General features: G+C 35.5%; 2 protein-coding genes across 2 annotated transcripts in view; one reads left to right on the top strand and one right to left on the bottom strand.

Annotated features, from left to right (window-relative positions):
• Positions 1-27,056, bottom strand: part of AQP9 (aquaporin 9) — an 837,480-nt gene that overhangs the window by 180,725 nt on the left and 629,699 nt on the right. The gene's annotated exons all lie outside the window — the stretch shown is intronic.
• ALDH1A2 (aldehyde dehydrogenase 1 family member A2) overlaps positions 1-27,056 on the top strand; it is a 102,446-nt gene that overhangs the window by 35,637 nt on the left and 39,753 nt on the right. The window contains exons 2-7 of the mRNA XM_049773659.1: positions 7,337-7,441; positions 7,631-7,771; positions 10,834-10,963; positions 20,902-20,963; positions 23,131-23,259; positions 23,379-23,492. Of these exons, the coding sequence (XP_049629616.1) occupies positions 7,337-7,441; positions 7,631-7,771; positions 10,834-10,963; positions 20,902-20,963; positions 23,131-23,259; positions 23,379-23,492 (681 nt within the window). The remainder of the gene's footprint in view (positions 1-7,336; positions 7,442-7,630; positions 7,772-10,833; positions 10,964-20,901; positions 20,964-23,130; positions 23,260-23,378; positions 23,493-27,056) is intronic.

Below are 27,056 nucleotides of genomic sequence, written 5' to 3'. Positions count from 1 at the left end.
AATTCATATAGTGATTACTTCTGATAGCAAAGTAGGTCAAAAAGGAGGATGGGATCAGGGGAAAGTACAGATAATTTCAGTGTCAGTGATAATAATTTGCTTGTGCTTGAATTATGTGTTCAAGATGTGATTTTCTATAATGCATGTTAATTCACATTTCCACAAGTTATATTCTATTGTATGTTTAAATAAGATATAATAAAAATTTTATTCGTGTGTGTTTCAGAGCTAATTTTAATGTAGGAGGTGTTATATTTCTCATCTTATCAGGAAAGGTGTTAGACAGTGACTCATGTCCTTTCCCAGCAGACATTCCATTCCAAATAGCATGACCTACAGGGCCTACAATCCCCAGTGTTTTTCAATACCAGCAACAGCCCATCAAGTGCCAATGAATAGTTATTAACAAGAAAGGAAGGAAAGGTCTCTGAGTTAATTTATCTTCTTAGAAACCTAGGTCAGGAACTGCTTTTCGTAAGCTACCTATTTCTTTGCTTGTAATTAATGAACAATAGACTTTTTATAATATTATAAGCCATTATTTATATATTTTATAATTGAAGAAACTGAACATAGTATCTTAGTGTACTTTCAAAATCTTTCTACTTTTCTCTGGGGTAGAAAAACCCACATCTTTTCATTCATTTATTCTGAAATTGAGCAAAATGAAAATTCAAGTTTTCTGGTACCTATATTTGCATATTAAATGTTGAAGTATTTATATTAAGTATTTTAATTGATTTAAAGTATGAATCATTAAAATGAGATTTAAAAGATGGTTCTACAAAAATAAATAATTTAATTTAAATAATGTGTCAATTTAATTTTAAGGAGGCAACATTGATCATATTTTAAGGCAAACATTAAACTGTTTTTCAAAAAATCACATTGAAGAATGAAGTATTATGACTAGAAAGATATTAAATCTTCATACTTTCACTTGAATTGGTTTTGGTGGGATTGGAGCAATAGTACAGTAGGTAATTTGCCTTGCATATGGTCAACTCAAGTTTGATCCCTGGCATCCCATATGATCCCTGAGCCCACGAGGAGTAATTCCTGAGTGCAAAGACAGGAGTAACCCCGGAGCACCACTAGATGTGGCCCCCAAAACAAAATTAAATTAATTACTTTGTTTTGGGTATTTATTTTATAGAAAGTAAGCATGAAATACATTTTTAAACATTCATTTTTTTCCCCTGGAAATTCTGGAATTTTGACTGGCCACACAATTTGGTTCATTTCTTTTCTTTTTTTTAATTTTTATTGTGAACAAAGTGAATTAGGAGTCTTCCACAGTAATATTTAAGGTACATAGTGACAATGAATCAACGGCATTTCCACCACCAGTGTTGTTCTCCCTCCATCCGCGTTCCCAGCATGCATCCCATATCTCCCGCTTTTGTCACCTGGACTGCTTGCTAGTGTAACTGCTCCACTCTGTGTGTAGTTTGTTGTAGATTGGTTATCGAATCAATACCCAAAGTGTTGCTAAAGTCAGAAAAATAAACTATTAATTCTACACATCACCTTATTCCTCAAGAATTTTAAGATATAACTATAGTATAATTTTTAAATTAGGAAATCAATATTACTTGAAGGCCTTTAGTCAGATTACACCAGTAGTCTGAAAACACTTTTTTCCCGATCCAAGAGCTAATTCATGGTTACATAATATATATTTATTTTTATCTTATCAGTCTTTTGCTTTAGACTTTTTTAGTCTTGATCTTTCATGACTTTGGCAGTTGACAAAATACAAAAAACACAAGACACAAGATGTAATTTGTAAGATGTGGGTTTGCTTGGATTTTCATTCTCTTGATTAAATTTAGATTATATCTTCTAGGTATAGAGTAGAAGTTATCTTGTCCTCTCATTGTACCATATAAGGAATTCACAATATCAATTTGTCTCCTCTCTGCTGATGTTAACTTTACTCATTTGAGGTGTGGTCTGCCAAATTTCTTCAATATGAAGTTATTATTTTTTCTTTTGTAATTAATAAATATCTTGAGGGAGGATAACTTGAGACTGCATAAACATTAGATTTTTCTTTATACATTTGCCCGCTTATTTTATCATCTATTGATATTTTCTGCCTAAAGCAGTTTTATATAAAGGGGTTTGAAAAAATGGGATTATTTAATTCTATCTTTACATCACATCTCCTAATTGGAATACTGTGAGAAAGAACATTTTATTGTTTCTCATTTATTTCTCAGTTTTTAAAATATCATTATAGATATCTGGAATATATATCCCAGATCTCTCTCATTTCACAGAAAACATCCATTTTTAAATTATTTTATGGCTGACAGCAGCATGTGATAGCAAGGCTGTTGAGCAGAAAACTCTCATTCCCTGTTGGAAGGTGTCAGTAGTAGCCTTTATGGAAAGTGCTTTGGAGATTCATGACACTGATAAATAGAAATATTATACACTCCAGAAGTACCACAGCTGGAGTGAAGAAAATGAAAAATCCAGAAAGATTTGCACTTCTATTTTATCACAGCATTATTCACAATGCCCAATGTGGGGAAACAGCATAGGTACCCTTTGATGGATGATTGGATAAAGAAGATATGGGCTATATGCTAATGGAGTATTTCTCAACTATTTAAAGGGCCTTTTGTGGCAACAAGGATGGCACTTGAGGTGAATGAGATGCTAAACAAAATAGCTCAGCATGGAGGAGTGAGAGCCAAGTGGCTTCTTTCTTAAACAGAAACTTAATAACCGAAGCAATTGAACAAATGAAAGGCAATACAAACAACTCCTTAGCTTTGTACAAAAAATATGGTTGTCAGAGGAGAAGGGGTGTGTGAGAGGCATAAATAGAGGGATTCTATTTGAGCATATGAGTAGCACAAGTGGTTGTGGTAAGGCAAAATAAAATGGGCTGAGGCTGTGTCCCCAAAACTTAATTAGTATTGTAAACCAGTTGTAAATAAAAATTTGAGGAGAAAACCAACAAAATGTTTGTTGCTCATTGAGAATACTTTAAAATATTTAATGACTGACTAAATAAAACAATTCCTGACATAAGAGAACCTTATACCCTCATCATTCCTTAAAACCACCAGGTGTCACCCTGGTGTGCCCTGAGCACCACATAAGAACAGCAAAAAGCTAAATGTAAGACTTCAGTATGCATATCAAATATTTTAACCTTGAGCATACCAGTAAAATAAGTTATGGCTGTTACCATATGGTTTTAAAAAAGTTTATCTTAGATTTTTTTATATATTTATATGTAAATATAAACCCATTTATATATAAATGTTTTATAAATTTATAGAATGAGGAAAGAAGAAAATAATAAAAATGTAAACCTAATAAACAAATTTGTCTTCTGTTTTCCTCATTTGGGGTCTCTGTGCACTGATAATAAATGAAACTAGTGGCCTTCTTCACATGTGCTATCTGCCAAGATGTACTGGATTATATTTGGGATTATATATTGGATTTTATTTAGGTCATCAGTACCTTATAATCAATGCTCAGTCCAAATTTTGAACACATCTCTAATAGTTTATTTCTGATCTTTATTTATGGTTCTTTGAGTGTATACATTACCACATTAATACATTAACAAAATAATACATGAACAATATAATACTGTTGAGAAGTTTGAAGGCCCATAATTTTGTAGAAAATATCCATCTTGTTTTATATTTAAGTTCCCATTTTTAGGTGTGCAGAAGATATTTTTGTATTATGTTTTTGTGTTCTTTGGATATATCCCTAGGAGTGGTATAGCTGGATCACATGGGAGTTCAATTTCCAGTTTTTTGAGGAATCTCTATATTGTTTCCCAAAAAGGCTGGACTAGGCAGCATTCCCACCAGCAGTGATTGAGAGTTCCTTTCTCTGCACATTCCCACCATCACTGATTGTTCTTGTTCTTTGTGATCTGTGCCAGTCTCTGTGGCGTGCTTACTTATAAGTATTTGTCCATTTATGAATCATAATAAGTAAACTAATATTATAAAGAGATACACATTGTCTCATGTACTTTAGAAAGCCATAATGGTTCAGGCTCTTGTCATAAAATTTTAAATGATTACTGCTTCTTTTTGAGTGACAAATTAGAATAGATTTCCTGTATGTTTTGTAAATATGTTGTTTGCTTTTTGAATTCTTAAGGTTGGAGAAATCAATTATTCTAAACTTACAATTTAAGATTTTGCTAATAGTTAATTTTGCCATCAGAATAATATTATTTCTGTTCTGTGACTTTATCTTCTGACATATCTGAAAGCCATAAATGTCTTTATTTGACATTTAAAATTTGTCTTTGTAAATTGAATGGAATTGAAAAACTATGATTTTTCCTGTCTTTCTTCCTTCCTTCTTTTTTCCTTCTTCCTTCCTTCTTTTTTATTTGTTTCATCCTTCCTTCCTTCCTTCCTTCCTTCCTTCCTTCCTTCCTTCCTTCCTTCCTTCCTTCCTTCCTTCCTTCCTTCCTTCCTTCCTTCCTTCCTTCCTTCCTTCCTTCCTTCCTTCCTTCCTTCCTTCCTTCCTTTTTTCGTTTTTGCTTTTGGTTATACTTGGCTGTACTATTTACTCCAGTCTCATTTTTCAGAGAAAACTCCTGGTGGAGCTCAAGAGACCATTGGTGGCTCTGGAGATTAAATCCAGGTTCATACAAGCAAGACAAGTGTCCTACTTGCTGTTCTATTACTCTGGCCTCAAATCTTTGAATTCTCAGCAGTTTAGTGAAAGTTAAAAGGAATATGAAAAATGGTTTCTCCAGATTTATTCTTAGGCCTTTTGAAGATGATGTATTATTTTATACTACACATAAAATAGAATGATGAAATGATGATAGTTATGTATATATATTCATTTCTAGCCAGTTTTATATTTTTGTTTTCTTGTTGTACTTTGTAGCTAAATTTTTGAATATAATTGATAAGTGATCAATTATTGATAAGTGATAAACTATTGAATAATTGATAGTAGAATAATTCCTATGGTGATAAAGTAGCAAAATGTTTCAAAATGAAGAAAAAGATATGGCAATATTCTATAAGGTATCTTAACAATGGTCAGTGAATTAAAATAATAATAGTATAGTAATAAGATTTGATATATTATAAATAAATAAATTTTGGTGTCAGAGAGATAGTACAATAGGTAAGGTGCTTGCCTTGTATCTATCCCTGACCCACATATGGTCCGCTGAATCATGCCAGGAATGATCCTGGATATGGCATTCAAGGTTAAGGCACTTGCCTTGCATACTTCCAACCTTACTTTGAACCACCGCCAGGAATTCCCCTGAGCATAGAGCCAGAGTAAGTTATGAACATCATAAAAAAGTGGCAAAAATAATAAAAGCCATGAAATGTCAATTCTTAAAAGTAGAATTGCTCAACAAATGTACTTGTACATGCAGAATGAATCATGATGTTATCCTTATAGTTCAGAAATTTAATTTAAGGGTGAAGCATGCACTAATCAATATGATGAGTACATACTTTGCATGTAGAATCCCCAAATACTGCTGGGAGTGGCTGTAAAGTACTCCCCAAATTTTAATTTAGGACCAAGTATGTAGCTCAGTGGAAGAGCTTGCCTTGCCTGTGATAAGCCCTAGGTTTTATCTCTGGTGTTACTTCTCAATTCCTACCCCCCAAATAAATCTAATCCATTTAGATAGTGAAATAAAAGTAATAAGAAATATTGGTATGCACCCCTCTTTCTCTTGGGTCTGGCCATATGGTAGTGCTCAGGACTTAATTTCTGATTCAATGCTTAGGAATAACTTGGCATAGTTCAAAGTAAGGTTGTAAGGCAAGCATTTTAACCCTGTACTATATTTAGCTTAAGTTTCTCTTTTTTTCTTAAACTGGGTAATATTCTAGAAAAACTTCCTAAATAAAACTTCCTTTTTATCTAGTTTGTAAGTTCATAAGTTTTTATTATCAGGCCATAAATCTTATAGAGTAAAATACCCTTGTGTATTTTTGTTCTCTGAGTAAAAGTAAAAAGTTTTAAGCATACATTTCATACCCTCCTTTAACTCTTACCTCACTCACTAATTTAAGAAACTGATGAGTACTTTCTTAAATTAATGGCAATTTACTTAGACTCCTTGTTATTTTGAATGATCTGTATTCCCTATGTAAGATAACTGAAGTTCTTGATAAAATTCTGGAGAGACCAATTTGAAAATTATGAATTCTTCTCCCTTTACCTTATAGCCCAGCAAAAGAAAAAATTCTGATGTGGATTTATATGTTCTACTTGCTTGATTCCTGTTTAGTCCATTTGGCTGGCTTCATTGTTCAATTTAGGATTAGACTTCTTGTTCAAGTGGGAGTTATTCCAGCACTGTGAAGTTTCCATGTGCAGTTATTTATGGTTCTGAGAGAAAAAAAAGACGCTTCATTAATAACTCAACTCGATCAATGATTTATTTATTTATTTATTTTTTTGGTTTTGGGTCACACCTGGCAGTGCTCAGTGGTTACTCCTGGCTCTATGCTCAGAAATCATCCCTGGCAGGCACAGGGGACCATATGGGATGCCGGGATTCGAACCACCATCCTTCTGCATGAAAAGCAAATGCCTTAACTCCATGCTATCTCTCCGGTCCCTATGATTTAATTTTATGTATATTGAATAGGGCTTTTTCTTTTTTTTTTTTTTTTTTTTTTGGTTTTTGGGTCACACCTGGCAGTGCTCAGGGGTTATTCCTGGCTCCAGGCTCAGAAATTGCTCCTGGCAGGCACAGGGGACCATATGGGGCGCCGGGATTCGAACCGATGACCTCCTGCATGAAAGGCAAACGCCTTACCTCCATGCTATCTCTCCGGCCCCTGAATAGGGCTTTTTCTATCCAGAAGTATTTTATAAGTACTCATAAATGGTTTACATGCATATGATACTCCATGTTCTTCCAACCTTACTGTGCTTTAGTTGGTTAGCTGGTTCATCAAAGATATTGAATTCTTAGAATGGTATTGAGATTTTTAAAAATGCCATTGAGAAAATTCCTCAGAATGGAGGTAAACTACATACTTCATTTTGTTTTGGAGCCACACCTGGCAGTGCTCATCACTTATTCCTATCTCCCTCTGACCTCAGGAACTACTCCTGGTGTATGGGTGGCAGAGATTGAACCCAGGTTGCCAGTATGCAAAACACATATTCTACTTATTTTACTATCACTCTGGCCCCAAGACTACATACAATTTAAGTGTCTCCTTCAGCTCTTTCAATTCTGTACTTTAATTACCTGTAGGTACATAGAGCAAGTATATAGTAGTACTTCAGAGTTGCCTGCTTCCTGCAACCCATGACCTTCTCTTGTCTCCTCCCTTAGATTTTTATTAACAATGAGTGGCAGAATTCGGAGAGTGGGCGAGTATTCCCTGTTTATAATCCAGCAACTGGAGAAGAGGTGTGCGAAGTTCAAGAAGCAGACAAGGTAAGATTTTTTTTAGAAAACAAAATTCCTCAGGAAGGAACAGCTTTCTGAAAGCCCAAAAGTGAATGTATGCATTCCCAGTACAATGACTAATCTTTCTTTTTTTCACCATCATATCCATGAAAGTGGATGCTTTCCCTTCACTTGGAATATTCTGACTCTTCAACTGCCCCTCATTGTCATTTACAGGCAGATATAGACAAAGCAGTGCAGGCAGCCCGCCTGGCTTTCTCCCTTGGCTCCGTGTGGAGAAGGATGGATGCTTCAGAGAGAGGCTGTCTGCTAGATAAACTCGCGGACTTGGTGGAAAGAGACAGAGCACTTTTGGCTGTAAGTAGACTAAGAAAGGCCACAGTAGTCCTTACCTCATATTCCACATTCTACTGAAATGGAGATTTCTTAGTTTTTCTAAACAAGTATAAATTAGATTGGGAAGAATGTGTCAAATTCATATTATACACAAGAAACCAGACATATTTGGATAGGAGGATCAAGTGGGGAAGGGTATGTATTTGTCTTTTCTGACTGAATTCTAGAGCAAAGCCATAACTTCTCAGTATGGGGTTAGGGATGGGCCCTTTCTATGCATCTATATAGATGCATAGAAAATAGCACCAAACAAGAGAATCACATGGGAGCATGTGTAAACTCATAGCATATTTTTAAGCAATCAAATAGGACTAGGTATTTTCATCTCCTTATGGCCCTATGGCTAACCACTTTTGACTAAAAGTTCTTTATTTTTTAATATCTTTATTTAAGCACCATGATTACAAACATGTGTGTAGTTGGGTTTTAGTTATTAAAAAAAAAAAACACTCCCCTGCACCAGTGCAATATTCCCACCACCAATGCCCTCCATAATACAGAAGCCATGACAAGATGTCTTACAAGTATTCATTTGCTCTCTCACCACTTTCTAGAGCCAGTAGAAAGAGAAGTAGAGGCTAGCAACACTCTGCCTCCACAGCATAATAGGCTTCCTCTTTACTAGTGAGTTTATTGTTGCTGTTAGTACTTTTAATATTTTAGAGGTTGGTGACAGGCTCCCAAGTACTTGTCAGGAACCTAGTCCACCACCTCCCTAGTGATAATTTATTTTTGCTTTTTGGGTTGCACATGCCTGTGCTCAAGGGCTACTTCTGAATCTGCACTTAAGAATTACTTTTAGTTGTGCATGGAGGGCCATATGGAATTGAATCCAGGTCAACCATTTGCAAGGCAAATGCTTTATTCACTGTATTATTTCTCTCCTCCACAAAACAGTTTTACTTGAAAGAAATTTACAACTATGTGAGGGGCAAGGGAAAGAGGCATGTTCAAAAGAGGACATGGGCTTTTCCAGGAAAAAAAGCCTAAACATTTTATAGATATATATTTTTAATTGACTAAAGTTAGTTTAAACAACTAATTGTGGGTACATTTTTTAGTACAATATTTTATTATCTTGTATACAAAGGAATGTTGTTCCAATGAGTGTTATATTCATATTGTAAAAATGGTGTTTCATGACAAAATAGAGCTTTCCTATATATTCACAAGCTATCAAGCATATTAAAGACTCTGTAAAGTCTAAGTATTTATCAAACTTATTTGAATTTAGTATTTCTCAAAATTATTAGTATTATGTATCATTTATTTTGTATGAAACAGTCCTTGTGCACACTTTGGGAATGTTGTTCTATATGTTTGTCTCTTCTCTGGTTTATTATTGTTCTCTAAGGAACAATTTTATGTTACTTCTAGAATTACATTTTTATGGTAGAAACTCAAAAGCCATCTCTTTTGTGGCATGTGTCACTAAGAGCAGATTCATTTTTATGCATTAACACATATACATTAATACATATATATTATACATATACATTAATACCTATATATTAATATTTATATTTGTACTTTTAAATATTTTTGAAACATTCTTTTTTATATATTTTATTTTAACATTTTGATTACATACATGATTGTGTTTGGTTTCAGTCATGTAAAGAACACTACCCATCATCAGTGCAACATTCCCATCACCAATGTCCCAAATCTCCCTCCTCTTCACCCAACATTCTTTAGCTGTAAGGAAACTGGATTTTAGTAAGAGATAGCCTTTGGGTTTTAGGGGAATGCCTAATTAAAAAATGGAAGTTAATAAAGTGCCCCAATAAACACAACTGAAAATAAACCTAGGGCTGGCTACTCTTTACTAAGTATGAATCTTGTCAACAGCTCAGAGAAGCATATCAATGAACCAGATTCTGGTTACTGACTCTCCTTCAATTAGTGCTATGTAGATCTTGGTTCTCTGTTAACTGCCCAGGGAAGGTGATTACCATTTTATGAACATAGTTTTTTAATAAATGCTTTTAAATAATGCATTCTTAATTTATAAAGTTGAAACAATATAGAGTGATAAGTAATGTCATATTTTAAAATAAATTCCATTTTATACACAAAGTGGAGAAGTTGCACTGTAAATTATTAATTTTTCTTGTCACTGGATAGAGGATATTCCAGTTTTACGTTCATCAGTACTCAAATAATTTTTACACAATTGTGTATTATAAAATGTTCTTACAGAAAAGGAGGAGAAATTACAGACACATGTCTTTGTAATTTCATTTGTTAAATTCACATTAAATAGTTCCCAAGTCAACTTCTCATTTCAGTATATTATTAGTTTGTAGTTATTTTTGTTACAGGCCTTTCCAGTTTGGAACAAGTTGTCAAAATTTGTGTTTGTAACCTAAAACTACATGATATCTTTATTTTTGTTAAGTGTAGCAAATTCTTTGCTTATAATGGTTTTATTAATCTCCAGATAATGGTTCTTAACATAAATATTTACTAGAAAAAAATAATGCAGATCTCAAGTTGTTAAAATATTGGACTTCCCTTGAGGTGACCTTGTTTATTTGATGTGTCAATAAATAAATTCTGTGCCCTGTAGATATTCCATTTCTCAGCAGTGATCTTGGCAGCTGGAATAACTTTTAGATTCTTGACAACTGCATGAAGGCCATTGTCCCTACTTCTCATTATTAGGTTTATGTTGTGTATATAGGCTCAAGATAATCTCTAAGAATCTCTGGTCATTAAATAAAATAGAAGCTGGTTTGATAATTTATTTAAAAATTTGACATTTAATATCACTTGAGATTTTGTGTTTACAAATTTTGATATTAGATACAAGAAACACAGAAGTACAAGAACATGAAAATAAGTATTCATTGGAATTTTTACTCAGAAACTAAACCAGAAGTACTAAAAATTGTTTTTATCAGGAAATCAGTTGACTGTTCATATTATGCTTTTATGCTCTCCTTTTATTTCCTTTCCAAAATTTGATTGTGTCATTAGAAACTTTTGTTTTGTTTGTCCTTTTGTTTGTTTTTCTGCAGACTATGGAATCCCTGAATGGTGGTAAACCATTTCTGCAAGCTTTTTATGTGGATTTACAGGGGGTCATCAAAACGCTGCGGTATTATGCAGGCTGGGCAGATAAAATTCATGGAATGACCATTCCTGTAGGTATGTGCTGTATAAGTCTATTGAAACATGAATTCACTACTTCTCCCACCCCTTCAATGCACCAAGTCATAGCAGCCAGCTCCAAAGAACCAGAGTACATCACTAAGTCTGATAGTGTGTAGACAGTCTCCATTGTAGGTGTGGGATCAAGCCACTAACAGCAGTGCTTCAGTTGGATGTTGGCAGGTGTGTGTGTGTGTGTGTGTGTGTGTGTGTACATGAGCATGTACATACATGAGGGTATGGGAAGAGGCCTTGAGAGAGGTGATGTCAGGTAAAATTCTGATTAAATGAAGACTCGGTCCTTTTCTTCTGGAATCATAGGCTCTATTCCATATAGAAGTAGAAAGAACTGACAAATACCACAATCATGTGAATGAATGAGGGAACTGGAAAGCCTATCTAGAGTACAGGTTGGGGGGTGGGATGGAGGGAGAATTGGGACATTGGTGGTGGGAATGTTGCACTGGTGAAGGGGGGTGTTCTTTACATGACTGAAACCAAATCACAATCATATTTGTAATCAAGATGTTTAAATAAAGAAAAAATATTAAAAAGAAGTAGAAAGAAATACTGTGGAAATACTCTAAAATGTTAAGTTGTTAACAATGTCAACAGTTGATAACAATGTTAACAGTTGGTGAAATTATGGATGATTATTTCATCCATTTTACATTTCCTTCTTTGTTAAATGCTATTTTAACTACATTTCCTGTAATACTCAGGAATCAGTCTGTCTATGAAAACAACAATCATTTTTACACTTTGTTCAACCCCAAGATTAAGGTTAGGGTATGAAAGTAGCACCAAAGAAAGACCTCAGAAAAATTCAAAGGAACTGCTCTTTGCAGTTAGTGGCATGGGTGTCAGTATTTAACCTTTTAAATTAGGAAGTCTCCAAGCCAAGTTAGCAGAGGGTTTGTATAAGAGCATGATGGCCAAGAGCAGGGATTTAAAACTGAGGGTTTCTATAGCACCCTCATATACAAAGGAGGAAGCTGTAGGCTACAGATTAGAAATGATTTTCCAAGCTTTTACACAGAATCCGGGTTAGACACCAGGGGCTTGCCATTGGCTATTGAGGAAGAGTGCTGCCCCAGGAATGGAAAAATTTGAAGAAGAGAATGAAGGAGAGATCAGAATACTGTTCCTGGGGGAAGACAGAGGGAAAGAGCATGTTTCCAGAGGTTCCTGGACCTCTGGATAACTTAAAGCAGCATTTCTACTTCCAGCCTTGTTTCCTTCCTATGGTCCCAGTCCCATAGCTAAACACACTAGGTCTCATGTTGTGGCCCCAGTTATGCAGTTCTCACCTCTAGTCTGTATTGTCATATCCTGCATGCTCACCAGAAGCCATATGGTCCTGAGTGAGAAATTCTGTTTTAAAGATCTTTTAGACCTATTTTGGTTGACAGGTCTTGGATTGGCAGCAGAAGAGTGTGGTTTGACTCATCATGCCCACAATACAAAGTGGCGTTACTCCCCTACTACCTGAAATCTTCTGATGTTGTTTAATTTTTTTTCATCTTATAAAAGGTAGAAAAGTTTATTGGCAAGTAGAAGAGAAAGGAGAAGGAACTTCCTATATGGGGAAGAACTTAGCATAGGGCTATGTTCTGCATTCAGTTTCTGATTATATGTAAGTAGGGCCTGGGGATATGCATTCTCTTGTGACTGGTCCACTACAGAGAATTCAGAAACCAGCACTAAGCAGAAGGTTATCTTGTTGCCTTATGTAAGCAGGGACCAAGAAGATAGATCACTAGGGCAGCAACGAGACTTCAAATGGGTATTTTGAAAGCATCTTTGTGAATGATGATGAGAGTGCAATGTTGACCTTTAGAACACGAGTTTCCAAAAAAAAAAGAACATGAGTTTTCGATTATCATAGCATGTCCCCACCATCCTGAGCTGTCCTTTATAAAGCATAATTGGAGGACAGACAAAATTACTCTCAAAGTCTGCTAGAGTGCAGTCTTGGCTTTAAGTGTCTCACGGGCTTATGGCCTCCAATATCACTTGCCATACATATTCTGGGAATGGCCTAAGCGAGTCATTTTTGGAGTAAGCATTCCTATTGGAAGACTTAGAATGAACCCTCTGTGCCAAAACAGCACACTTGTATGTAAGGCCATTATATTGGTGTTGGTGTGTCCTCTTTTAGGGAAGAAAGAAAAATGAACCAGATAAAAGCCTGTTATTGTTTTTTTTTTTTTTTTTTTATTTCTTCACCTGCTCTATTGAAACAGCAGATAAAAGTTTAATGGTAGAGCGGATGTCTTACATTGTGTAAAACTCTGGATTTAATTGGAAAGGAATGTATGGATTGAGGAAGAAACAAAGAAAGGAAGGAAGAGGGAAGAGTATGAGGGATGATGAGGGATGAAGAAATGAGGAGGTCGGGAAAGAAGGAAGAGTGATTCATTTTTCTTTTTTTTTATTAAAATAATTTTTACTGTGACCAAAGAGTGAATAACAAATCTTTCATAGTAGTATTTAAGGTACATAGTGACAATGAATCAGGGTCATTCTCACCACCAGGGTTGTCCTCCTGCCTCCACCCCTTTTCCCAGCATGTGTCCCATAGCTTCCCTTTTTCCCCCTGAGTGCTAGTGAAACTGTTCCCCTCTGTGTGGAACACAGAGGTGATTCATTTTTGTAAGCCTCAAGAAAGCCTTTTTTCTTTTGATGCTCTTTGAAAATTCTAAGGCTATTGACTTTGGAGTTAGAATGGGACTTTCACAGTGATTTCTTCACCTTTATTTATAAACCAGTATTCAGACTGTGATGGAAAAGAAGTGAAGAACTGTCTTAAGCGCTGTTATTTTTGTTGTTGTTGTTGTTTTTCCCTAATGTTTCTCATTTAAAGTGCATTGAGAAGGATAGCAGGATGAGGGACTCTGGAATTAGAATATAAACAGAACCTCTAAGGAATGATGAATGGCTGCAGAGGTGAATTGGCAGCTCTCTTGTCTGTTCTAGCTGTAGACCCATTTAGACTTGATTGTAGACTGTTAAGAATTCAGCCTATGACTTTGTTGAAGGTTATTACTTAGTGAGTCTAGACAAGGGTTGGGAAGGAATGATAGAGAAAGCATAGGGAAAGGAAAGGGAGTAATTCTTTTTTTTTATTTGGCCTTAAATTTTCTCAGTCTATTTTACTTTTAACTTTACAGTTTTACATCAGCTAGCTTTTTAGTCCCTGCCTTCTTGAAATTTGTCAATTAATTCTGTAACATACTATTAATTTGTAACCATATGATCTTTATGAAATTACAGCAAAATAATTTTATATTTTAAATTATAACATAAGGAAACAAAGTATCTTACACCTGTATAGCAGTATAGAACATTGTGCCCAGTGTTTCTTCACAAACAGAATCTGTGAAATTCTGCATGTGACCCTATGAGATAAGTTTGATTTAAAAGCTATTGAACCCATTTTATAGGTAAAAATTGAGTCAGAAGAGATTTGATGTCTTCAATCAGGTTATATAGCCAATAAGTTGCAGGCTGAGAGTAAAACACATTTCCTTCTGCCTCACACTTTGTAAGGCAGATACAAAATTTATAGGGGTGGGAAGAGGAAAAGACCAGTCACCCTGGTAAGTTGTTATTTTTAATCCTTTGATGGGGTTGCTTTAGAGTTGATTCTCATTATTCATACTACTGCATTTTGTAAAGTTTGACTACAAATCTGAGATCATTACACTACAGTGGTAGGTAGATTTAAGTGAACTTCTAAGCCCAATATTTTTGTCCACTGGTCAAAGCATGATTTTGTTTGCTGTATTTTTTCTTTTACTTTTTCTGTGCACATGTTCAAGAATGACTCTGAAAGCACAAAGAGTATTGCTTTGGGGACAACAAATGTCTCTTGGGAAATTAGCAAATACTTTTAAGAAATCCCCCAAACTTTTAAGCCAATTCTCATACATAGAAATTCTGAGTGACTGAAGGTAAACTCTCTGGATCCTGCTTTTCCATATTAATGTTTATGTATTTTTAAAATGTTGTAAAAAACACTTCAGAATATAGATCTTACTGCCTCTATCAGATTGTGAAGCAAGGTGCCTTGCAGAACTGTCAGGCCTGAAAGATAGAACTCTGTCTGATCACCCATAAAAACAAACTTGAATGTGTTTTAAAAAAATAAAATAGAAAATGATTTATTACATTAAACCCAATGCTGGGGTCATACATCATACTTAGTATCTCTGACAAATAAAGACTAAAAGAGAAGAAAATGTTATATTGTTGTTTCTTTCACTTCTTATTTAGGAAAACTGGAAAATGAGAGGAACATTTAAAGCATCTTTACTGCTACGTACCAGCTTCTGTTTTTTAGTCATTTATCCATTCCTCCTATTGTCTGATAATGTATTGTACATGGAGACTATTCTAATTAGTGGGCTAAGTAATGAAGTAAGATACTCACGGGATAGTAAGGAAAGCAAACAAATAGACAAGAGTTCATAGAAAGTGTTAGATATAGAATTACATTCTAGATACTCTATACATATCTGCATACATACAGATACATGCTGGAACTCTACAGAAGAGCTATCTCACCCAGAGTTAAGACTCCCTAGGAAGCCAGAAGCACAAGTTACCTGAGTGTAGGTAAATAAAGATGAAAGTAGAACTATCACTTGCAGTGGCACAAATATGTTCATTTATTGTGGAAAGACAGTGCAGTGTGGAAGTGGATCTGAACATGTAGCAATAAAAGACAAGGGGACTTTGAATCTAAGTAAGCCATTATACAATTTAATAGCTTTGAATAATTTCAGCAGATGAATGTCTTGACCAAAACTGAATTTGTTTTTTGAATATCTTCATTTAAGCGCCATGATTACAAACATGTTTGTAGTTGAGTTTCAGTCATAAAAAGAACATCCTCCTTCACCAGTGCAACATTTCCATCACCAATGCCTTCATCTTCCTCCAAACCCACCATTTGTCTTTCACTTAGAGTCTGGGATCTTACACATCTCTAACAATTTAAGGTAAAAGCATGAAACAGTATGGTCTCTTCTTTTTTCTAGAGAAATTCCTAGATTTTGTTTCCCAAATTATCTTTGGACATTGGATAGTTTTATTTCTTAGTATCAAGTTAGATTTACAGTGAGAATGAAGAATTTTGACAGAAATAATATACACACAAATAATTTTGTCACAAAAAACATATCAGGATAGGTTTAAGTAGGAATTGAAAAAAATTGATACAAATTATTGCCACAAATAATTTTCCACAAAAATGCCACAAATAGTTTATTAAATCCCTTCCAGCCACGCAACAGTCACATTTACCAACATTACCTTCACAACCCCGCATCAAGTGTAATTATTTTTCCCTGTTTTTCTTGCTAATTTCTTAAAGTTTCCTTTAGATTCCTTTTGTTTGTTTGTTTTGGTTTTGGTTTTTGGGTTACACCTGGTGGCACTCAGGGGTTACTTCTGGCTCTGAGCTCAGAAATCGATCCTGGCTCTGGGGACCATAAGGGATGTCGAGGGTTGAACCCGTGTCTGTCCTGGGTAAGCTGCATGCAAGACAAACACCCTACCATTGTGTTACCACTCTGGCCTTTAGATTTATTTTTTAATATTTTTTCTTCCCATTTTTCTTGCCTTTTGACCATATCTAGAAGTGATCAAGATTTACTCTTCACTCTGTGCTCAGGAATCACTCCTAGAGTTCAGGAGATCATATGGAATTTCAGGAATTGAATCCAGGTCAACGGTGTGCAAGGCTAATGTCCTACTCTGGATTATTTCTCCAAAGAACAATTTGGTTATATAGAAGATAGTTATAAGTATTTTTCATTTGTTTGGTTTGTTGTTTGTAGGCAATGCTCAGGGCTTACTCGGAGGACGGTTTATAGCAGGGTTCAGGAGACCATATTTAATGCTGGAGATCGAACCTCTTTGTCATGTGCAAAACAAACACTTAACCCATTGTACTATCAATCCAGCCCCAAGTATTTACTTTTCCCCTTCCTCTAGCTATAAAATATTTGCAAAAAGAGAAAAAGGATGATATCTTGCAACTGTTCTTTGAGTCATGCACAGACAGCTTATTTTTTTACCCTCTGAACTGAGAGCTTTTTTTGCTCTTCTCCATTCATTCTCACTCAAGGTTCCTAGTTAGATGTTAGCACTGAATCGGGATACTATTTGGATTCACAAGGGGTTTGATGGTGGCCTAACCACCCTGTCCACTTTTCCTGCCGGGATACTCATAAGCAGCTCTCTCGCACCATAAATCCCATGTCTTGACCCTCCTACACTGGCAACTCCTAATAATGATGATAGTGATCATTACCATGATTTATTGAGACTATATATCTGCTAGAGACTATAACAGAAATGTTCACTGTTAATTGTAGTTTACTGCTGAAATTATTGAAAGAATTTCTTGATCCTTATGAGTATTCCTTCTAATTATGTTCAGAGATTAGAGACTAGAATATGACTCTCCACCTTTTTTATGCTAGTAGAACAACTTCTTTAGTTAATGAGATAATAAAAATAATGTAACTATTTAAATGCTAAATATTTTATATTAGAATTTCTAACTATTAAAGTTTCAACTGGTAAATTTGTCCTAAATTTTAAGCACTTTTAAGATTTTTCTAATATTATAGACTGTATGTATTAACAAATCATTACTTAGTTTCTGTATGGACTGTGTCAATGACAGTCTTAAGATAATAAAAATGGTGCCAAGTTTTTTTTAAAAAACTACAAAATTGAATTTAATATATAATTTTTTACAAGGGAATTATCAAAATGTTTAAATTGTAGTAATTAGGGACTGAAGAGATAGTACAGAGTGTAGGACACTTGCCTTTTATGTAGCTGACCTAGGGCCAATTCCCAGCACCACAAATGGTTCTCTGAGCCTGCCAGGAGTGAACCCTGATCTTAGAGCCAGGTGTAAGACCTAATCACCTCTGGATATGGTCCAAATACGAAAATAAATAAACTTTATTAAATAGTTTTTTTTTTCTTCTGCATAACTTGATAGGTTCCCATCAGAGGCATGGAACAATAACTCAATAGCTCAAAAATACAGGAGAGGTTTATTTTATTACTCACCTCTAGGGGGAAATGTAGTATTCTAGAAGTGGCTCAATACATGTATATAAATTCAAGGAACCTTGATCCATAGTTTGAGCAAATGCAGAGGGTTAAGGTATTTCATTGTAAAATGTTTATAATCCTCATGAGTGGTAGATACTCAAGAGTAAAATCACAAAGACCAGGAAAACAGTACATCAAGGAGTGTACTTTGCGCACTGCTAATTGGGATTCAAGTCATGCCATCCCAAAGGGTTCCCTGAGCCTTGCCAGGAGTTATCCCTGAGAAGAGAGCCAGAAGTATGCACTGAGCACCACCAGATGTGATTCTAAACCAAAACATAAAAAAACACCAAAAGAAGTTGGCTCTGGTTTGTCTTCTGCTTATTTTAAGAATGATGCTATTCTTTATTTCTTGATTAATATTCTGGTCCCCAGTTTCAACTTGAGGTGTCCAAAACAACGTTGTCCTTGCTAATGACAATGAACACTAAGAACAAGTACTTTTGTTTATTTCTCAGTACTCATTGGGGAAGAATTAAGCATCAAATACCCCCTTACTTCTCTGTGTACATCTTAGTAGGACTGTAGGTACAGGTATGTTCTTTAGTGCAAAAGCAAATACCTTACATGCATAAGACTGGGGTTTGATTCCGGCACCCTACTCAAGAAAAAAAAAAAAGAAAGGAAAAAAAACCTGTGGAGACAGTACATATTTTATTCCTATATTTTGGTTACTATATTTGTTTTAGCTTAATATCAAATCTGTGGACTGTTTATCCAAGAAATTTTCATTTCTCATAATGCACTTTTTATTGGGACACTCATTAGACTTCAGTTCTTCAGAACAGCTTGCAAGATATTTCTGTCTCCTTTTTGTTTCTCCATTAACTTTAAAATGATGTCTGCAAGACAGCTGAGTTCTGAAGCATTTCTAGTGTAGCAAGGGGAAATGCTTTGTGAATTGCCATGCTGTGAATATGCAGTAACTTGTAAGTTTTCTTCAAGCAGTTACAGTTTCTTGCACATACAAATAAAACAAACACCTGTGTTCTCCTTAAGTTCATCTTTCCCCACTTGTTTTCTCAGCCCATTTGCACCCCATGTTAATATTAGGTTTTGATTAGCCTCTGAAAATTCCATCACTTTAGTCAAGTTACAGAATTTATTTGGGGACGAATTTCTTGTTCTCTCATTTAAAATTTTTTTTTTAAATTTGGGGTCTTGGGGGCTACATCAAGTGATGCTCAGGGTCTACTACTCTTGACTGTGCTCAAGAATGATCCTTGATGGTAATTGGTAATTGTTGGGGACCAGGGATTCAAATCAAGGTTGAGCTGCAAGGGAAGAGCCTTCAGCATTGTACTGTCTCTCCAACCCTCTCTGGTCTCTTGACAAATAATATTGCTGCTTGTGAAAAACCTATACAGAAAGCAGAACCACATATCACATTTATATATAGGAGTGTAGAAATGTAGTATTAAGAGTTATTGGAATTCCTATGAAAAATCTTTTTTAAGGATTTATGTTTTTATTTTATGAATAAATTGTATAGATTCACTATGAGATACACAGTTACAAAGCTGTTTATGACTGAGTTTCAATCATACAATGTACAACACCCATCACCAGTGCACATTTCCTGCCACATATTTCCCTATTTTCCCTCCTCTCCCTCTTCCCCTGCATGGAAGCCATTCTTCTCTCTTACTCATTCTTTGTCTCTCACTCTTTCTATTTTTTTTCTGTCAGTCTCTTTCTTTCCCACTTTAGACACTGTGGTTTGCAATATTGCTACTGAAAGGATATCATGCTTATCACTTTACCTCTTTTTAGCACCCAGTTCTTGTCTAGAGTGATCATTTCTTCTATAATTATACTATGGGGTCCTTTCTCTGCCTTAACTCTATTCCTTCCTTGTGTCAACCTTCCTGCCATGAATTAGTCCTCCTAGCACCAATCTCTATGGTCTATATCCTACAAATGAGTGTGATCCTTCTGTCTGTCACTCTCCCTGTGACTCATTTTGCTCATGATACTCTCCATATATAAACAAATTTTATGACTTTATTTTTCTAAGAGTTGTTCCATATCCCATAGTGTAAATACACCACAATGTTTTTTTATCCACTAATCTTTTCTCAGGCACTTGTTTTCAGATTCTGACTATTATGAGCTTTCAGATTCTGTCTATAGGAATAGTGCTGCAATGAATATAGGATTGCAGCTTTTCAAGGATTTTTAAGTTGAAGTAGAATGAGAACTTGCACTACTGTTAAAAATACTTATGAAGATTTTTTGAATTTTCTGCCTACAAAACTAAAATAGCTTAATTTTTAAGATGTTGCTCAGTGTTATAGTCATCTCAGGGACAGAACCTCAGTAGTGATATTTTTCATTATTTAAATGAATATGTTCTCTATGCCCATTTACTGACTTCTTTTATTTCTAATAATATTCATAAAAATTGAATGTGAGTAGTAGATTGGGGAATAATTGTGTATGCACATGATAAAAAAGTTTAATCCTTAGTAACCGCATAATGACCAGTAGTATGAAAAACTCAGTAGAAAAGTTGATAAAGGATGTAAATCCAAGAGAAAAAAAAATTAAGCCCTCTCATAGTTTTGTTAGAGGCCTCTCATAGTTTTCTGGGTATCTGGGATCCACACTACAAATACCCTCTTTTATGTCATAGCTTTCCTTGAAGCTTCCAGTGTAGTAGTGACTCCATAATGGTTTTCCAACTCTTTCTTTCTCATATTTTAATTGCCTGCCAATGGCACCCCCCCACCCCACATTTTTGCCCATTCTAATGTAAAGTCTCTGTAAGTGACAATGCTCATTTCTTTCAGATGGAGACTATTTTACCTTTACAAGACATGAACCCATTGGAGTATGTGGACAGATCATCCCAGTGAGTGTAACCCTCATATCTCGGACTATTTTCATTTGAACAAGTTATCTTAAGGATATGTAAAACATGGACCTCTGTGATGTGTGTTTTTCATTCTTGAGAGAGAAAAAAAGGAGCTGTGTTGTTGAAATATCTTCAACAGCCTCCCTGCAAATGCTTATTTGAACAGGTTAATAGAGTTTCAGCCCGTTACTAGGAGTTGAGTTCTCAAGTCATGGAATTCTTATGATTAAAATAAGCAAAGCCAAGTCCAGTGTATTAATAACCTGTCCTTGGTTATGGATGTTCATTCTGCTTATGGAAAATGAATGTTTTGTTATATTTGCTTATTTATTTTTTAGGACTATGACTTATCATCTTTCAGGGCATATTGTTTTATGTGTTCTTTTATTCCCATTCTTTACCACTGTTTCTTTTCACACAAATCTAGGTAGAAGACTGCAGAAGACACAGCAGTACAATTAACGTCACGGTCATAATTGAAACCATGCCGGGCTGTTGTGTCTTGTAAAGGGAAATAGATGTAGTGCTGTAGTGCTTAGTGTTTGGATTAGAACATTAAACATTCTCCCTCCCCTTTCTCTCTTCTCACTCCTCTTCCTCTCTCTCCACCTCCTCTCTCTCCACCTCTTCTCTCTGTCTGTCTCTCTCTCTCTCTCACCCTCTCTCTCCCTCCCTTCCTCCTTTTCTCCCTCTCTCCCTCCTTCTTTTTTCACCTTCACCCCCAGCCAACCTAACTAATCATTCTGGCAGGAATTTCTGGGGAGGCTCAAGTTAAACATGTACAGTATAGACAGGATTTTCCTTAGAAAATAAAGTAGAATCAAATTCAAAATAATTTGACTTTGGGGCCAAAGCTTTTTAAGAGGTGTTAATACTCTTTAATGGTTAACAAACTCTGGATAACTGTATTGAAGAAGGGAAAACAGAACATGTAAAGTTTGGTCAAAGTTCTTGTGTTACTAAACCACCCAATGAAATCCCACTTGGATCAGAGCTAGATGTCCAGTCTGGTGCCTTAATCGCAGACAACAAACCTGCTCTTCTTATCCTCCAGTTTGAAGCTGTGGTGCTCACTGACAGGACAAGAGCCACTTGTCAGCCAACTCCAGCTCAATTACTGTGCTCCCAAGATTTATATACTGTAGATGGAATTAAAACATCACTGTGGACTCCCAAGTTTATAAACAACTAAAGGGAAAAGAAATTGGGTGTTTGGTGAAGGCAAGACACTTGTATATTTTTGCAAGCTTGCCAGGGCCAGTGAGAATCTTTCAAGGATGGCAGCTGAGATGCTTCAGGCTGAAACACATTGTGGTCAGAGTCTGAAGCCAGGGAACCAGGATTTCTGTTTTCTTTCTTAATGAAATTATTGATGACACCTGGTAGTTCTGAGTTTCATGCCTTTGCTTAGAACAATACAAACTGAATGTTCTTTTAAAATCTGTTTTAACCATTTCAGGCCTCAAATTTATGTACTCGTATATTTATATATTCTATTTCCTATTCATTTATTTTGTAGTGAAAGAGACAAGTCAAAAATTTATTGATTCGTTAGGAAAGGCACTTACTTACATTTTGTGATTATATGCATTCTGTAACTATAGCTATACATACTATGTAACTATATGTATATATATATATATATGACAAAATGCCTATCTATTAAAGTAAAGAAGCTTCTGTGAAATGTTTTGACTTAAATATAATTCACAGCTGAAATTTTCTCTTCTACTTTTCTACAATGAAGAGCTCCACACCGGTATGGAAATTCAAGTGTAAAATTGCCCAATGCAAGAAAAAAACTTTCATACTCAAGAACTTAGTGGAACAAAAAAAAATCTAACTTTAAAAACATCTAATACTATTGAAACATCAAATCAAAAGAAAGAAAAAAATAAAGGCTCTTTTTCACTGTGAGATTTCCTTTGGGTGGGTGGTTGGAATCTAGTCATTTGCTGAATATGGAGAAAAGGAAAGATTGCGCAACCAATCCCATTCTACTCTTAATGAAATAATTTTAAAAGTCTAAACATCTCTATTGTAACAGAGTAGATTTATGTTGAGGTCTAGTCTGCGAAATTTGAGAAGTCACAGCTTGAAAACAAAATCATGTAGGAATATTTTTCCATCTATCAATGCTGTGAGTTTTTTTTTTTCTTTTCAGTGGAACTTCCCCCTGCTGATGTTTGCCTGGAAAATTGCTCCAGCTCTGTGCTGTGGCAATACAGTTGTTATTAAACCAGCAGAACAAACACCTCTCAGTGCACTCTACATGGGAGCCCTCATCAAGGAGGTAAGAGGACCCCCATCAAGAATGATTCCCCTTGTGCTCTAAAGCCTACTGGAGCACATCTCATTCACTGTGCTGCATCAGCTTGCCTAAGCCATGTTTCCTCAATTCTGTTTTGTTAGGCTGGCTTTCCTCCAGGCGTCATCAATATTTTGCCCGGATATGGGCCAACGGCTGGGGCAGCAATCGCTTCTCATACTGGCATAGACAAGATTGCATTCACAGGGTCTACTGAGGTAGGTATCTGAGTAGCGGGGGTTGAAGGATAGTCCTGCAAATGAGTTTGAGAGAAAGAACCCTGAAAATGTTCCCATTGGGTTGAACACAAAGAAATCAGTATGCCTCCAAAGCTTCGGAGGGGACAGTTTTGGAATCTCAGCTGTAACACTGAATGCCAGAGGAAAGGAAAATATTGACCATTAACCATTGGATGCCACAACTCTCTTGAGTGTTCTGATAATGTGATATTATCTGTGTGAAACCTGACCCCAGAAGGAGGAGGAGACAAATAATAATAATAATAATAATAATAATAAAAAAGCTCGTTACAGTTTTAAATAAAATGAACATTAGAGATGAAATATCAGACATCCAAACAAAAAGTTGTCCTGTTAGAGACTGTTCTAGAAGCTAGTGTTCTAGGCATATTCTTGAATTAAGAGAACAACATTGGCACCTTAGTGAGCTAAAAAAAAGCTAAATTAATCTCTAGAGATTAGCTAAACTAGTCTCTGCTAGAGATTGAAATAAAAACCCAGATTGCTCTTCTTATTTTTTTATTAGCGTTTTTTTTGATACAATTGGTAACTAATCCCATGGGATCTAATGGGTGGTAGAAAGCAGGTCTCTGCAAACTTTCCTTTTTTAAAAAATAAAATTCCTTGGGAACATTGGTGATGGGAATGTTGCACTGGTGAAAGGGGTTGTTCTTTTTATGACTGAAACCCAACTACAGTCATGTTTGTAATAATGGTGTTTTAATAAAGATTTTATTTATTCTAAATAAATAAAAATTCTTCTCTGCAAACTTTCTATCCAAATCAAGATAAGAAGCATTGTAAACTAAGCAGGCAATATATTCTCTATTACAGTGTTTCTCAACCTTTCCAACTATGGACCATATCTGACATGTTTCTTGTTACCGTTATGTACTCCCAGTTGATCTCTAGTCTCAAGCCATTCCTCTCTTCCATATTAATGCTGTTTTCATCTATGCCTCCCCTGATTGAAGACATACTGATATTACTACAACTAAACTATACCTTTGTGGCAGGAAGTACCCATTGGTGATCTGTAAACTGAGTAGGGCTATTACTTTCCAAAACTTTAAAACTACAAAATAATTTTATTTATATTTATTTTACATAATAAAATAACAATCTTTGCATTTAAAATACTATCATTTCAAAACAGATTTTTTTAACTCATAGACAACAGGCCAGGTTGGTCCAAGGACTGTAGTTAATGAATCCCTGAGAGTCACAAATCTGCTTGGAAAGATTTTTTTGTTGTTGTGGTGATGGCTTTTTAGTTTCTCCCAACTAACTTTGATTCAGGTAACATGGACAATAAGAGTCTAATTTCTTTTTCAAATATAACTTCTTAGAATAATATAACCATTGAACAAAGTATGCTTAACTCTAGACCAGTGCTGCATAACAGAAATATTATGAGAATATGTCATCTAGCTTGGAGATCTCTCCTCAGAGGTCCCTCCCTCCTCAGGAGCAGCAGAACAAAATCCAAACTTGGCAAAGAGCCACAGTATACAAAATCATGATAAGAGGCAAAGAGCCGCATTCATTTTGGCTGGGAGCCAAATGCAGCTCGAGAGCTGCGTGTTTGCCACCCCTGTACTATACCATGTAGGATGGCAAATGTCTGGGATTTGATTCTGACTGCTAATTGAGTTAATGGTACTTGGTTAAACTCAAGCATGTTTCTCAAATTTTCTTAAGAGAGTAATTGATAAGTATGTTGATTTTTTTTTACCTTTTTTGTTTCATTTTTGGCAAGATTTATCTTGTTTTTTCGAAAACATTTATCCTAGTTTGTACTTGTTACAGTGATTTTTTTTCTATTTTAATGGAATAGATTAAAGGGAGTGTGATATGGAATTGCTGTTTCTACTTCAATTAAGTCAATGCTTTGAGTAGCTCTGCTTAAGAACTAGAAATTAAGACAAACTGCCATCAAGACAGCAATGTCTTGGGCAAGACAAGTGACAAATGATTGAATAAAAGCACAAATGAACACAAAGGTGTTGGGAGGCCTTGCAGCATGGGATGCTGGGGACCAAACCCTGGGCTCCAACAAACAAGACACATGCTCCACTCCTTTGAATGATTTCTCCAGTAGTGAAATACAATCTTTAATCTTCTACCTAAATAAATTAACTTCTACCAACATTATCTGTAAATACATGTATGTAAAGCCATAAATTATATTGAAATAAATTATATTTCATAAATCAGATTATTATAAACATAATATTGAGTATTCTTATAACATTGAGTATTTTTACAATATTGAGTATTCTTATAATACTCAAATTAAAATAAATATTTAAATTCTAATTTAGAGTAATATATCTTCATTGTAGAAAATTAGAAAATATACACAAGTGGGGCCGGGCGGTGGCGCTGGAGGTAAGGTGCCTGCCTTGCCTGCGCTAGCCTAGGATGGACCGCGGTTCGATCCCCCGGCGTCCCATATGGTCCCCCAAGAAGCCAGGAGCGACTTCTGAGCGCATAGCCAGGAGTAACCCCTGAGCGTCACAGGGTGTGGCCCAAAAACCAAAAAAAAAAAAAAAAAAAAAGAAAAGAAAATATACACAAGTGAAAAAATAAACCAAAATCATCAGTAATTCTGTAACCAGAAAAGATTTTTTAAATCTTTATTTAAACACCCTGATTACAAATAAGATTGTACTTGGGTTTCAGTCATGTAAAGAACACCCCTCTTCACCAGTGCAACATTCCCATCACCAATGTCCCAAATCTCCCTCCTCTCCACCCCACCCCTGCCTATACTCTAGACAGGCTTCCTACTTCCCTCATTCATTCACATTTTTATGATTGTTCTCAGTGTAATTATTTCTCTAACTTCATTCACCACTCTTTGTGGTGAGCTTCATGTCGTGAGCTGGACCTTCTAACCCTCCTCTTTTCTCTGAGGATTATTGCAAGAATATCTTTTATTTTTCTTAAAACCCATAGATGAGGGAGACTATTCTGCATATATCTTTCTCCTTCTGACTTATTTCACTCAGCATAATAGATTCCATGTACATCCATGTTATAGGAAAATTTCATGACTTCATCTCTCCTGACGGCTGCATAATATTCCATTGTGTATATGTACCACAGTTTCTTTAGCCATTCATCTGTTGAAGGCCATCTTCTTGCTTTCAGAGTCTGGCTATGGTAAATAGTACTGCAATGAATATAAGTGTGAGGAAGGGATTTTTGTGTTGTACTTTTGTGTTCCTAGGGTATATTCCTAGGAGTAGTATAGCTGGATCATATGGGATTTCCAGTTTTCAGTTTTTAATTTCCAGTTTTTGGAGGAATCTACATATCACTTTCCATAAAGCTTGGACTAGATGGCATTCACACCAGCTGTGGATAAGAGTTTCTTTCTCACTGCGTCCCCGCCAACACTGCTTGTTCTCATTCTTTGTGATGTGTGCTAATCTCTTTGGTGGGAGATGGTACCTCATAGTTGTTTTGATTTGCATCTCCTTGATGATTAGTGATGTGGAGCATTTTTTCATGTGTCCTTTGGCCATTTATATTTCT

Source organism: Suncus etruscus, chromosome 5 (assembly GCF_024139225.1).
Source record: "Suncus etruscus isolate mSunEtr1 chromosome 5, mSunEtr1.pri.cur, whole genome shotgun sequence".
Classification (NCBI taxonomy): Eukaryota; Metazoa; Chordata; class Mammalia; order Eulipotyphla; family Soricidae; genus Suncus; species Suncus etruscus.
Note: the sequence above shows the minus strand (reverse complement) of the source record. Positions and strands in the feature narration are given on the sequence as shown.